This window comes from Typopeltis vanoorti, chromosome 21 (assembly GCF_054136105.1).
Source record: "Typopeltis vanoorti isolate ZY-2024b chromosome 21, IOZ_Tvanoo_1.0, whole genome shotgun sequence".
NCBI classification, from domain to species: domain Eukaryota; kingdom Metazoa; phylum Arthropoda; class Arachnida; order Uropygi; family Thelyphonidae; genus Typopeltis; species Typopeltis vanoorti.
In genome coordinates this window covers 68,574,766-68,587,383 of record NC_143569.1, presented here as the reverse complement: position 1 = coordinate 68,587,383, position 12,618 = coordinate 68,574,766, and the positions used below count along the sequence as shown (strand labels likewise).

Below are 12,618 nucleotides of genomic sequence, written 5' to 3'. Positions count from 1 at the left end.
GATCTGAACTTCCTCCACTTCTGCTACGAGTTGCCCGGTACTGTACTACGTACTAGGATCACTTGCATTGGCTAACGCTAGTGTCGCCGATACTTTATAGTTTACTATAATCGGCAAGAAACTCTCTGATTCCGATCTTTGAGTTTCTTATTCGGTTTTAAAACTATGCGGGATTTAATATCCCCTTAATTTAAGTAATGTTTTCATTGCCGAAATGAAGCTTATTAGCTCTTTATACTTATGTAGCTTTCTAATAGATATCAGAGAGTTGTATATGGAGAAGCAGTATCATATCATATCATATCACAGAGTAAGAATATTACAAGCAAAGTTCCACAGGGTTCAGTATTCGAACCATTACTATTCAATATTTATGTTAATGACATTGTGACCAGACTACAGGAAAATGGTCAGTTGTTTGCAGATGATGTTAAGAATTAAACTTGGGAGGGTTATTGTAATAGAACTTAAGTTTTGGTTCTTCAAGAGGATTTGAAACAGCTGAAAAATCAGTGAGTAAGTGAATAAGGATATTAGTTTAATGCAGCTATGGGATCTATGGCAGGGTGCTTCATACTCATTTGGTAGAGTGCTACCAGAAGAAGTGAAGGAAGCAAAGGATCTTGGGATGATTGTAGACAGAGTTGAAGTTTGGAGGACCTATTATAGAGGTTGAGAAGACAACTCACAGAATTGCTGCAATATTGAGGACGATGTTGACTAGCAGAGATAAAAGGGTGGTGGTTCCATTGTATAAAGCTTTCATCAGTCCACATCTGGATTAGTGTGTTCAGATCTGGTCACCAGGAGTTGAAGTGGATGAAGTAACCTTGGAGAGAGGGGCAGAGATGGATAATAAAAATAATATCTGTACTGTATAATGTTGGTTACAAGGATAGACTAAAGGCATGCAAACTACAGAATCTGATGGACTGATGAAGGTAGAGACATTTAAAGTGTTGAAAGGTATTTACTAGACTGACACTGGGGAAATTTTTTTAGCAGAACTAGAGGAAGGAACAAGGGAATGGGACCAATTCTGTAAGTTATAAAAAGTAATAGTAGTGGTAGTAAGCAAGTGAGTAAGAAGTAAATTTTTGCATGGAGACTAGTAAGAGCATGGGATGCAATGCCTGAGAGGGTGGTGAAAGTACAAACTGTGGATGAATTTAACGAGTGGTATATCAAACTCTGTGGACCCTCTTCACCCCCTCCCCAAAGCGTCTTAACTCCATGGAGATCAGGAATAATAATAATAATGAATGTTAATGCAGAGCATGTACACTCAATGGACAAAACATTAGAGATAGGGATGATGGGAAGTTGACACTTGCATCCCTTGCACCAAAGGAACATGTCCAAACCGAATGCAGATGGAAAATAGGCAGACACCGGGGCTTCCCAATAGAGTATCACAATTGATGAACATGAGTAAATGTAACGATCTTAGTGATTTTGATCATGGATGTATTATCAGCACAAGACAGAGGGGGGTTTCTATCACCCAAGCAGTAAGAACCCTAGGGTTCTCAAGGGCAACCGTATCGAGAGTCTACTACAAGTATACGAGTGCCCAGTGAGCATGTGGTGGCCAACCACGCACTATTGATGGCATCAGGTCAATGTAGACTGTCCAGGTTCATACAGATCAACTGCAGGGCAACAGTGGCATAAATCACACCCAGTTTCAATGTTAGAGGTCCAAGCAGTATCAGCGAGTGAACAGTATGCTCTACCCTCCATACCATGGGCTATAGGAGCAGATGTCCTAATCATGTACCACTGTTGACAGCTCATCATTGGGCATTGCGCTCACCTGGTGTTGGGACCATCAAAACTAGACCTCTGCAGAGTGGACTAGAGTTGTGTGGTCTGATAAATCCTGTTATCAGTTGTAATGAGCTGATGGAAAGGTGCAGGTGTAGCATCAGTGTGGCCTCATATAACGAATGTTATATGGGCAATAGCCCTGTCGTGCCAGGTCGGCTCTGTGATAGTTTGGGGGGAGCCTTCCTCACATAACAGATTAAGTCCTTTAATGTGTCTGCCTTAAATGCTGCAAGCTACCAGAATGTGATAGCTGATCCCCTGTGGACAAATTTAACGAGTGGTATATCAAACTCTGTGGACCCTCATACACTTTCATGGTCTTTGTGCATCCTGCAACCGATGATCTGTTTAAGCAGGGCAGTGTGCCACCCTACCAGGCCACAACCACACTGGCATGGCTAAAAGAACAATGGTCTGTTTCAGCAGGGACCTTGGGACCATTGGATGGTCCCAAGGTCCCTGGATTTAAATCTGATCGAATCTCTCTGGGATGCCATAGAGCAAGACATGAGATCCATGTATCCGGGACCAACTCTAATACACAGTTGTGGACAATGCTGCAATGACCTCTGGCACCTGGTGGAGTCAATGCCTTGGATAGTACAGGCTGTTATTTGCGCTACAGGAGGAACGATGTGCTATTAGATAGGTATCTGTAATGTTTTGTCCATTGAGTGTATATTGCTGTATCTTATGAAAAGAACCACTTCCCAACCAGTTTTGACCTTTACTGTAGTCTCATTACCAGGAGCTAGGCCTCTGGATAGGTAGGAGACAAGCAGAGGAGCCAGGCCTATACTTGTCAAGAAATCTAATTTCTTGACAAGTATAATGTAAATTTCCAGCCTAGTGCAAAAATTTGTTACTACTGTCAGATGCATTTATCACTATAGAGCAGTATTTTCATATTGTATTCAAATAATACAAAAATGAAACGCAAAGACTTCTTTGTGCTGTTAGGAGTTTTTCTCCTCGCTGACTGCTATATCATAAGAGCAAACTTTCTGTTAAGGATTATTGAAATTGCATTTTAAAAATATTTTACGAAATAATTTAAACATTTTGAGCAAAGAATTTCTAACAATTTTTTTAATTATTTTTTTTTGGAAATAATAATTGGAAATAATATTCATAAATCATTTATGAATAGAATTATGTTTCTGCTGAATTTGGAGAAATTATACATTTGAACATGATCAATGACCTCAAGAAAATTATTACTTAAAAAGAAAAAAAATATTTGCAATCATGAGCCTATTTTTTCTCAAACATAATTAAAAATGACCAGATATATATGCTATAAATAGTCATATATGATAAAGCAAGAAATTAGTCTTCTAACCTTCGTTTGTTCTGTAGCATCTCCTGACAACTTCTGGGTGAGGGAGAACGAGACTCACAGCCTCCATCTGGAACGCCAAGAAAATAACCAAGTTCTTTGTTTGGATCCCCCAACCGCACCTCTATCTGCATCTGTGTGGCAAACAACATTTATTAAGAATGAATTACTGATATACTGTAACTGTATCATGTGAAACCTTTTGCAATAGTGCCAGGAATTATTGCTACTGATGACCTTAGAAAGTTAGTTATTACTGAGAATCCGTTGTGATTCTCTGGATTTCCAACAGTAAGGCCAGATTTATGCACAAGCTAGACAAACTACGGTTAAGGGGCTCACATTATAAGGAGTCTCCACTTCAGTATAGATAACCTAAAATTTACTCACAAGAGGAGCTTCTTCAAAGCTACACCTTAGAGGCCACAATAACCTTAAATCCAGTTCCACAGTCAAGTCACAAATTTGTGTCTGAGTTAGCTTAACAGAGCAAAACAGGTGTTTATTATAGCAGATTTCAACTATAGTAATATAGATTAGATAGAGGAAATAACATAGTAACAAGAAAACTCAATTTCTGGAGTTCTTGAGGAATAATAAGGAATATTATTCCTTATATAATATAATAATAGGAATATAATAATATTCCTATTATTATATTCCTATTATAGAATTCTTATTAGAGTTTTGGATTTGGTTATAGCATCAACTCAGTTATTATCAACTTTTCATCAAAAAAGTTGATAATAACTGAGACGCCATTTCTCCCACCAGTTGGAGAGAGTGACCATATGGTTTTGACTTGGAAAATGAATAGACATGCAGGAGTATCAAAGGGACGGGAACGTATGTGGAATTATAAGGCAGGTGATTATAATAGTCTAAGACGTCAACTTGGGGAAGTTTCATGGAGGGAGGAATTGGAAGAGCGGGATATCATTATTGCATGGGAAATTATGAAAAAATATTTGTTAGCAGCAATGGTAAGTTGTATACCACGAATGAACAATTTGGATTAAAGTGGATGACAAACAATATTAAACAGGAATTGCATGTGAAAAAGAGGCTATGGAAGAGATATAAGGAGACAGGTAAAGAGAAGAGGCATGAAGAGTATAAAACACAGGCCAGAAGAGTGACTAGTATGGTAAGAAAAATGAAACTGGAATATGAGAGGAGATTGGTCCTAAGATCCAAAGAAAATCCTAGAGAATTTTTTAGCTATGTGGCCAGTAGGAGGAGAAATGACTGTGGAAGAATGATATTGTGGGATAAATTGTTGAATGGAATTGTTCAATGAACACTTTATTGGAGTATTTCATCCTGGAGGAGTCAGTTTTAATGTTAGAGGGATTGGGCAGTTTCGAGGTTTAGAGGTACAGGAGAGAAGTGTGTGTTTCAAATATTGAGTACTCTGGATGTCAATAAAGCTGTAGGACTGGATGGTATTTCACCATGAGTTTTGAGAGAATGTTCTAGGGAACGGACAGTGTCTTTGACCTGGCTTTTCAATGAAAGTCTGGCTGCGGGAAAGGTGCCCAATGAATTATTATTATTATTATTACCACGGGCTACTCCAGGAGTCCTTAGACTCATCGAGGAAGGCCCTAAACATCATGTTCACACAGCTGTTCAACATTCTCACAGTATCTATCATACCTTGCCTTGAACTCGCTCACTGTCATAGCACCCACAACGACTCTGGCAGCTTATTCCACTCATTTACCACTCTAAAAGTAAAGAACCCAGCTCTAACACCCCTGCTAACCTTGCTCTTGCCCAGCTTCCATGGGTGTCCCCTAGTTCTCCCACCACCAGTCCTGATCTCAAAAATATCATCTGAATTAATCCTATAGAATCCTTTTAGCAATTTGAATGTCTCAATCATATCTCCCCTTTTCCGCCTATCAACTAGTTTCTGCAACCCACAAATCTTCAACCTGTTCTCATATGGTTCATTCCATAGACCTGCTATCATCTTAGTCACTCGCCTCTGGATCCTCTCAACCTCCTCCCCATCAAGAAGGAACCGAGGTGACCAAATCTGGGCACAGTAGTCGAGATGAGGTCTTATCAGGGCTCGGTACAGAGGTACAATAACTTGTTTTTCTCTGTTCGTCAAGGTATTTTTCAACAACCAAGTGAGTTGATGAGCTGATTTAGCTACTTTCGCAATGTGCCCCCTAAACTTCATCTCCCTATCCACCAACACTCCCAAGTCCCTGGCCTCATCAATCTCTTGGAGTATAGTTCCACCAATGTGGTATACTGCTGCTAATCTTTTCACTCCGAAATGCATAACCTTACATTTTGTCACATTAAATTGACATCCATTCTCCTTAGTCCAGAACTCCAATCTATCTAAGTCATCTTGCAAGACTTTGACATCTTCTGCATTCAATATCGCCCTACCCAACTTTGCATCATCAGCGAACAAATGAACTGTCCCACTTAGACCCTTCCCTATATCGTTAATGAACAGATTAAACAGCAGTGGTCCAAGAACACTTTTCCTTTTAGAATCCTTTTAGCAATTTGAATGTCTCAATCATATCTCCCCTTTTCCGCCTATCAACTAGTTTCTGCAACCCACACTCGCCTCTGGATCCTCTCAACCTCCTCCCCATCAAGAAGGAACTGAGGTGACCAAATCTGGGCACAGTAGTCGAGATGAGGTCTTATCAGGGCTCGGTACAGAGGTACAATAACTTGTTTTTCTCTCTGCTCGTCAAGGTATTTTTCAACAACCAAGTGAGTTGATGAGCTGATTTAGCTACTTTCGCAATGTGCCCCCTAAACTTCATATCCCTATCCACCAACACTCCCAAGTCCCTGGCCTCATCAATCTCTTGGAGTACAGTTCCACCAATGTGGTATACTGCTGCTAATCTTTTCACTCCGAAATGCATAACCTTACATTTTGTCACATTAAATTGACATCCATTCTCCTTAGTCCAGAACTCCAATCTATCTAAGTCATCTTGCAAGACTTTGACATCTTCTGCATTCACTATCGCCCTACCCAACTTTGCATCATCAGCGAACAAATGAACTGTCCCACTTAGACCCTTCCCTATATCGTTAATGAACAGATTAAACAGCAGTGGTCCAAGAACAGAACCCTGTGGCACACCACTAGTCACAGGCCGTTTTTTGGACTCTACTCCTGAATAAACTACTCTTTGATATCTCTCCATCAACCACCCAGCTATCCATCTCACCAACCCTATATCCATTCCCATATGTTGTAGTTTACAGATTAGAATTCCATGTGGTATCCTGTCAAACGCCTTTGCCACGTCCAGCAGTATCACTGTAAACCCATTTCCCTTATCCAGTTCAGCCGTCACCTTGTTATAAAACTTGAGCAAGTTACTGAGGCATGATCTACCCTTCACAAAGCCATGCTGTCCTCTGTACAGTATCTCATTTTCATCAATCCATTCCTGTATTTTTCCCTTGACTACTTTGTCCAAGTCCTTGTGACCTGAACGAGGAATTGATGAATGCGAATATGAAGTTGATGACAGAAAGTGCTAGTACCGATTGTGTCGTGAGTGCACGTTTGAAAGAGAATGGCGAGAAAGACAGGCGAAAAAATGTTAAAAAATCAGGAAAAAAGAAAAAGAGCGATTTGACAACCGTAACGGATGTTAAAAGGGACGAAAGTGAGGCGGAAAGAAACGAAATTGAGAGAACGAATGAAAGTAGAAATGGCGTGGTGCAGAAACTGCAAGTAAAAAAAATCGAAAGAATGAATGATAGCGAAAAAAGAATGACTGATGGCGAAAGTTGGACGCATGTTGGAACGAAAGTACTAAACCAAAGAAAGATGAATGACAGTAAAAGTGAAAAGAATGATAGCGAAAGTTGGACGCATGTTAGTCCGAAAGTACGGAAACAAAGAAAGATATGTGAGAGTGAAAGTGAGAAGAATGACAGTGAAAGTTGGACGTATGTTGGACCGAAAGTACGGAAACAAAGAAGGATGAATGAGAGGGAAAGTGAGAAGAGAGGGTCGAGAGTTAGAAAGTTAGAAAGATTTAATGATAGAGTGAATGTGTCGCGAGGTTCAGAAGGTGAATTGGATTGGATGAAGCAAGAAATGAAATGGATGCGGAATGAAATTAAGAGAATGCAGGTCAAAACTATTAAAATAAATCATGATGGCATGAAAGAGTTAACAAAAGATGAGCGAGTGGCGTTGTATGGCGACTCCATTATTAAAGGTGTGCTAGAGGATAAAATGCACAAGGTATGTTTTCCAGGCGGTAAAATGAGTAGAGTGATTGAGGCATTGAACATGAGGCGGGAACGAGCAAAAGAGTTAATTGTATTAATTGGAACAAATGATTTGAGAGAGAACAAAGAGCATGTCAAAATGAATGTCAGGAGACTGCTTGGAAAGATAAAGGAGAATAGTGTGACAGGAAGGGTGGTCAGTGTGTTGCCTAGGTATGATTGTGGTGAAATGAGGCGGAGAGCAAGGATTATGAATGATATTCTGGCTGAAATGTGTGAGGAGATGGGAGTACAGTTTGTTAATGTGTGGAATGAGTTTGAGGGACGAAGTGAGCTGTATGGGAGCGATGGACTGCATTTGAGTGGTTATGGTGTGAGTCGCTTGGAGAGACTGCTGCTGGAAGGTAGAGAAGTGAATAGAGAGAATGAATCAGATCAAGAGGGGAGTGATGTGGAAGAGCAGGAGAGTAAGACAGGAGAGATTGAAGGAGTGGAAATGAATGTGGAAGTGAGTGGTATGAGTATAGATAATGAGAGAATGGGTGTGCAAGAGGAGCAGGGAAACGGGGAGGCTCAGGGTGGACAGGGATACACAGCGTGAGAAAGGTGGATGCTCCAAGAGGAGGTGAGAGAATGTGTAGGCAGGAAAGTAATGGGATGATCAGGGATCAAAAGGAAACAGATGGAATTGCAAAGGGTTCTAAAATGAAGAAGCAGAAAGGGAAATGGCCCCAGTCCAGCATGGAGAGATCACATCGAGTGAGTGGTATCAGTGGAACTAGCTGTAGATCCAGAAATGAGTTGTTGTGTTTGTATACCAATGCTAGAAGTATAAGAAACAAGGCGGATGAAATGGTTGCACTAATTGCGTCTGTGCACCCAGAGATTGTCGGAATAAGTGAGACATGGTTAGATGAGGATGACATCCTGACAGGAATAGAGATGGAAAGGTATGATGTGTTTCGTGAGGATAGAAGGGGTAAAAAGGGAGGGGGAGTGCTATTGATGATAGAGAAAGAGTTATGTCCATACAAGGTAGAGATGCAAGGGGGAAATGGGGCCAGTGGTTTTGAGGCAGTATGGTGTGAGATAGAGGTGAATAGAATCAAATACTTGGTGGGATGTTGTTATAGACCTGGTAATGTGGATGGTGGTGATAGTGAAATGTATAGTCAAATAAGCCAAGCAAATAAGAAAAGGGTGATCATTATGGGTGATTTTAATTATGGCAATATAGACTGGAATGAAGAGATAGCAACTGGAAGTAAAGAAAATGAGTTTCTTGAGTTTTTGAGGGATAACTACCTCAGACAGTATGTAACAGAGGGCACAAGAGGATTAAGGGTCTTGGATTTGGTCATCTCATCGGAGGATGTAATTATCAATGAGGTATCAAATCATCCACCAATTGGTGAAAGTGACCATGAGGTGATTACTTGGGTGGTTGCCAGCAGTGCAAGGACCCCTGTGAAAAAAGGGTATATGTGGAACTACAAGGGGGGTGATTATGAAGAGCTCAGGAGACAGCTTGCAGGTGTAGCATGGAATGAGGAGTTAGCTGGAAAAGAGATCAATGCAGCTTGGGGGATTTTCAAAAAATATTTAGTGGATGCAATGTCTAAATGTATACCACGGGTGAGAAGGTTAAATAAGTTAGGTGTGAGATGGATGAATAAAGAGATTAAGCATGCAATACAGAGAAAAAGGGCATTGTGGAGGCAGCATAAGAGAAGTGGAAGTAACCAATTTCATGAGTTCTACAAAGACCAGGCAAGGAGAGTGACTTGGTTGGTGAGAGTAGCTAAAGAGAGGTATGAACAGCAGTTAGCTAATGAACCTAAAAAGAATCCTAGGAAGTTCTTTCGATATGTAGCCAGCAAAAGAAAGAATGATTATGGAAGGATGACATTGATTGGAGGAAATGGTATAAAGACAGCTGTTGCAGAATGTGTGGTGGAGATACTTAATGAGCAGTTCATAAAGATCTTTCAATCTTGTGAATGTGACTTCATGGAGAGATTAAGAGCAGTTGATGATGGGGAGGAGAGACTGACTGTAAGTGAGCAAGAGGTGTTTGGGGAGTTGAGTAAACTAGATGTAAATAAGGCTGTGGGACTTGATAATATATCACCGCGTATTCTGAAGGAATGTGCCAGAGAGTTGACACCTGCCTTGACATATTTTTTTAATACGAGTCTTGCACTTGGTCAAGTCCCTAAAGAGTGGAAGGAGGGCAAGATTGTGCCACTTCATAAAGGAGGTGATCGAACTCAAGCATCAAATTATAGGCCTATCTGTGTGTCGGGTGTTGTGGTTAAGTTGTTGGAGAAGCTTGTGAGAGCTAGAATCCAGAGTTGGGTTGACAACAATGGTATAATCTTTGATGGACAGCATGGATTTGCTAAAGGGAGGTCGTGTTTTAGTAATCTACTTACTTATTACAATAAAGTGACTGCTTCCTTGGACAGAGGAGAAGGATACACAGTAATATACTTGGATTTCGCAAAAGCTTTTGATAGAGTGCCTCATGATAAGTTGACAGTCAAACTAGAGCAGATGGGGTTGGATATTAGATTAGTGCATTGGATTGGAGACTGGCTATCTGATAGGTATCAACAAGTTGTGTATGGGGGTGCAATATCCAGGAAAAGGAAAGTCACTAGTGGAGTGCCTCAGGGATCTGTTTTAGGGCCATTACTATTTAACTTGTATATTAATGATATTGGCGAAGATTTGGATGGAGATATTCAGTTGTTTGCAGATGATGCAAAGTTGGGAAGAACCATAAAGAGTAGTGAAGATGTTGTGGCCTTGCAAGAAGACTTGAATAAATTGAGTGATTGGGCAAGCAAATGGGGGTGTGAGTTCAATGTTGCAAAATGTAAGGTTTTAAAATTTGGAAAACAAAGATGGGATGCAGAATTTATGCTTGGTAAGAATATATTGTTGGAAGTAGAGGAAATAAGAGATCTGGGAGTGATAGTGGATAAGGATCTAAAATTTAGGGGTCACATCGCCAAAATTGTGAAGACAACACAAAGACTTCTGGGAATGATGAGGAGGACACTGACGTGTAGAAGTAGGGAGATTCTTGTTCCATTGTATAAGGCTTTGATTAGGCCACACATGGACTATTGTGCCCAGATTTGGTCACCTGGTTTTCAGAAGGATGAGGAGATGTTGGAAAGGGTCCAAAGGCGACTGACTAAGGTAGTTTCTTACCTCTGGAATGTCGAGTATGAGGAAAGATTGAAAAGATGTAATTTGCAGAGTCTGGTGGAGAGAAGGAAGAGGGGAGATATGATAGAGACCTACAAGTTGGTAAGGGGTTGCTATAGGATCAATGGTGGAGAAGTTCTACAGCGAATAGTGGGAGATCAGGGGAGAACCAGAGGTCATCCCTGGAAACTGTATAAAGAGGGTGTGAGTAGGGGAGTGAGAGGCAGGTTTTTTTCGTGCAGAGTTGTGAATGATTGGAATGCCTTGCCTGAGAGTGTGGTGTCTGCAAGGAGTTTGAATGTGTTTAAGACCCGGTATGATGAGATGTGTGTGAGATAAAAGGACCTCCTAGATGAGTCTTTGACTCCATGAGGTCTTGTTTAATAATAATAATAATAATAATAATAATAATAAGACCTTGACAACGACTCCTGATATACTGATCGGTCGGTAATTTGCAACCATAGTGTTGGATCCTCCTTTATGCAGTGAAACTATTTTCCCCTCTTTCCACACCTTCGGGACTAAGCCATGGAAGGAAAGTAAGATAGTGCCATTGCATAAGGGCGGTAGCAGACTGGAAGTCTAATTATAGGCCAGTTTGTGTGTCATCAGTAGTTAATAAGATCTTGGAGGACCGTATACAGTTGGGCAGATAAGGATATTGTTATCTGTGAGAGTCAACATGGATTTGTGAAGGAACGCACTTGTTTTAGCAATATGCTAGCCTTTTATGATAAAGTTACAAGAGCATTAGATGAGGGAAAGGCATATACTGTCATTTTCCTAGACTTAGCAAAAGCATCTGGCAGGGTGCCACATGATAAGCTGATATTTAAGTTGCAGCATATGGGTCTGGATGTCAGGTTGGTCAACTGGATTCAGGATTGGCTGTCCGATAGGTATCAGAGTTGTGTATGTTGGGGCAGTTTCAAGGAAGCAGAGGGTTACAAGTGGGGTCCCACAGGGCTCAGTACTGGGACCTATATTGTTTAACCTTCATATCAATGACATTGTCAGTGGATTGCAAGGGGATATTCAGTTGTTTGCAGATGATGCAAAGCTGGGAAGGATTATTAGTAATAGTGCAGATGCGGCAGCCCTGCAAGAGGATTTGAATAAACTGGACAGATGAACAAATGAATGGGGGGTGCCAGTTTAATGCAGCAAAATGAAAAGTCATGAAGTTTGGGATACATCGATGGGAGGAAGCATACTTAGTTGGAGGAGCTGTACTGGAGGAAGTAGAGGAGACGAGAGATCTGGGGTTGATGATTGATAGCAACCTGAAATTTAGGGGACATATTGCAAAGGTGGTGAAGGTAACACAGAGGATTGCTGCAATAATGAGAAGGATACTGACCTGCAGAGATAAAAAGGTTATCATTTCGTTGTATAAGACTCTGATCAGACCACACTTAGACTATTGTTCTCAGATTTGGTTCCCAGGATTTGAAGGGGATAAATTAACTCTGGAAAGGGTACAAAGGCGAATAACAAAGATAGTTTCAGGACTGTACAATGATAGTTATGAGGATCGGCTGAGGGAATGTGGACTGTAGAGTTTGGTGGATAGAAGGAGAGGTGATATGATTGAGACTTTTAAACTGCTGGTTACAGGGTTGACACCGGGGAGTTCTTTCACTTGGTTGAACAGCGGGAAGGAGTGATAACAAGGGCTATCCCTGGAAGTTATGAAAGGAAACTGTGAGCAAGAGGGTGAGGAGTAGTTTCTTTGCATGGAGGGTGGTTGAACCATGGAATGCATTGCCTGATGGAGTGGTGAGAGCAAGAACGGTCAATGAGTTTAAGGAGTGGCTTGATATACTTTGTGTTTCTTAGGGGGGACCTCCCCTTGATGAGGCTTGATAGACTGTGTTTCTTAGGAAGGACCTCCCACGATGAGTCTTTTGACTCCATGGAGGCCTGAATAATAATAATAATAATTATTATTATTATTTTAGGCATGTGGAGGATCAAGGATCAAG

At 40.8% G+C, this 12,618-nt stretch overlaps 1 protein-coding gene across 1 annotated transcript in view; it reads right to left on the bottom strand.

Moving 5' to 3' along the window:
* Nucleotides 1-12,618, bottom strand: part of LOC150094948 (guanine nucleotide exchange factor DBS-like) — a 500,966-nt gene that overhangs the window by 238,153 nt on the left and 250,195 nt on the right. The window contains exon 13 of the mRNA XM_090411335.1: nucleotides 3,173-3,303. Within this exon, the coding sequence (XP_090267461.1) occupies nucleotides 3,173-3,303 (131 nt within the window). The remainder of the gene's footprint in view (nucleotides 1-3,172; nucleotides 3,304-12,618) is intronic.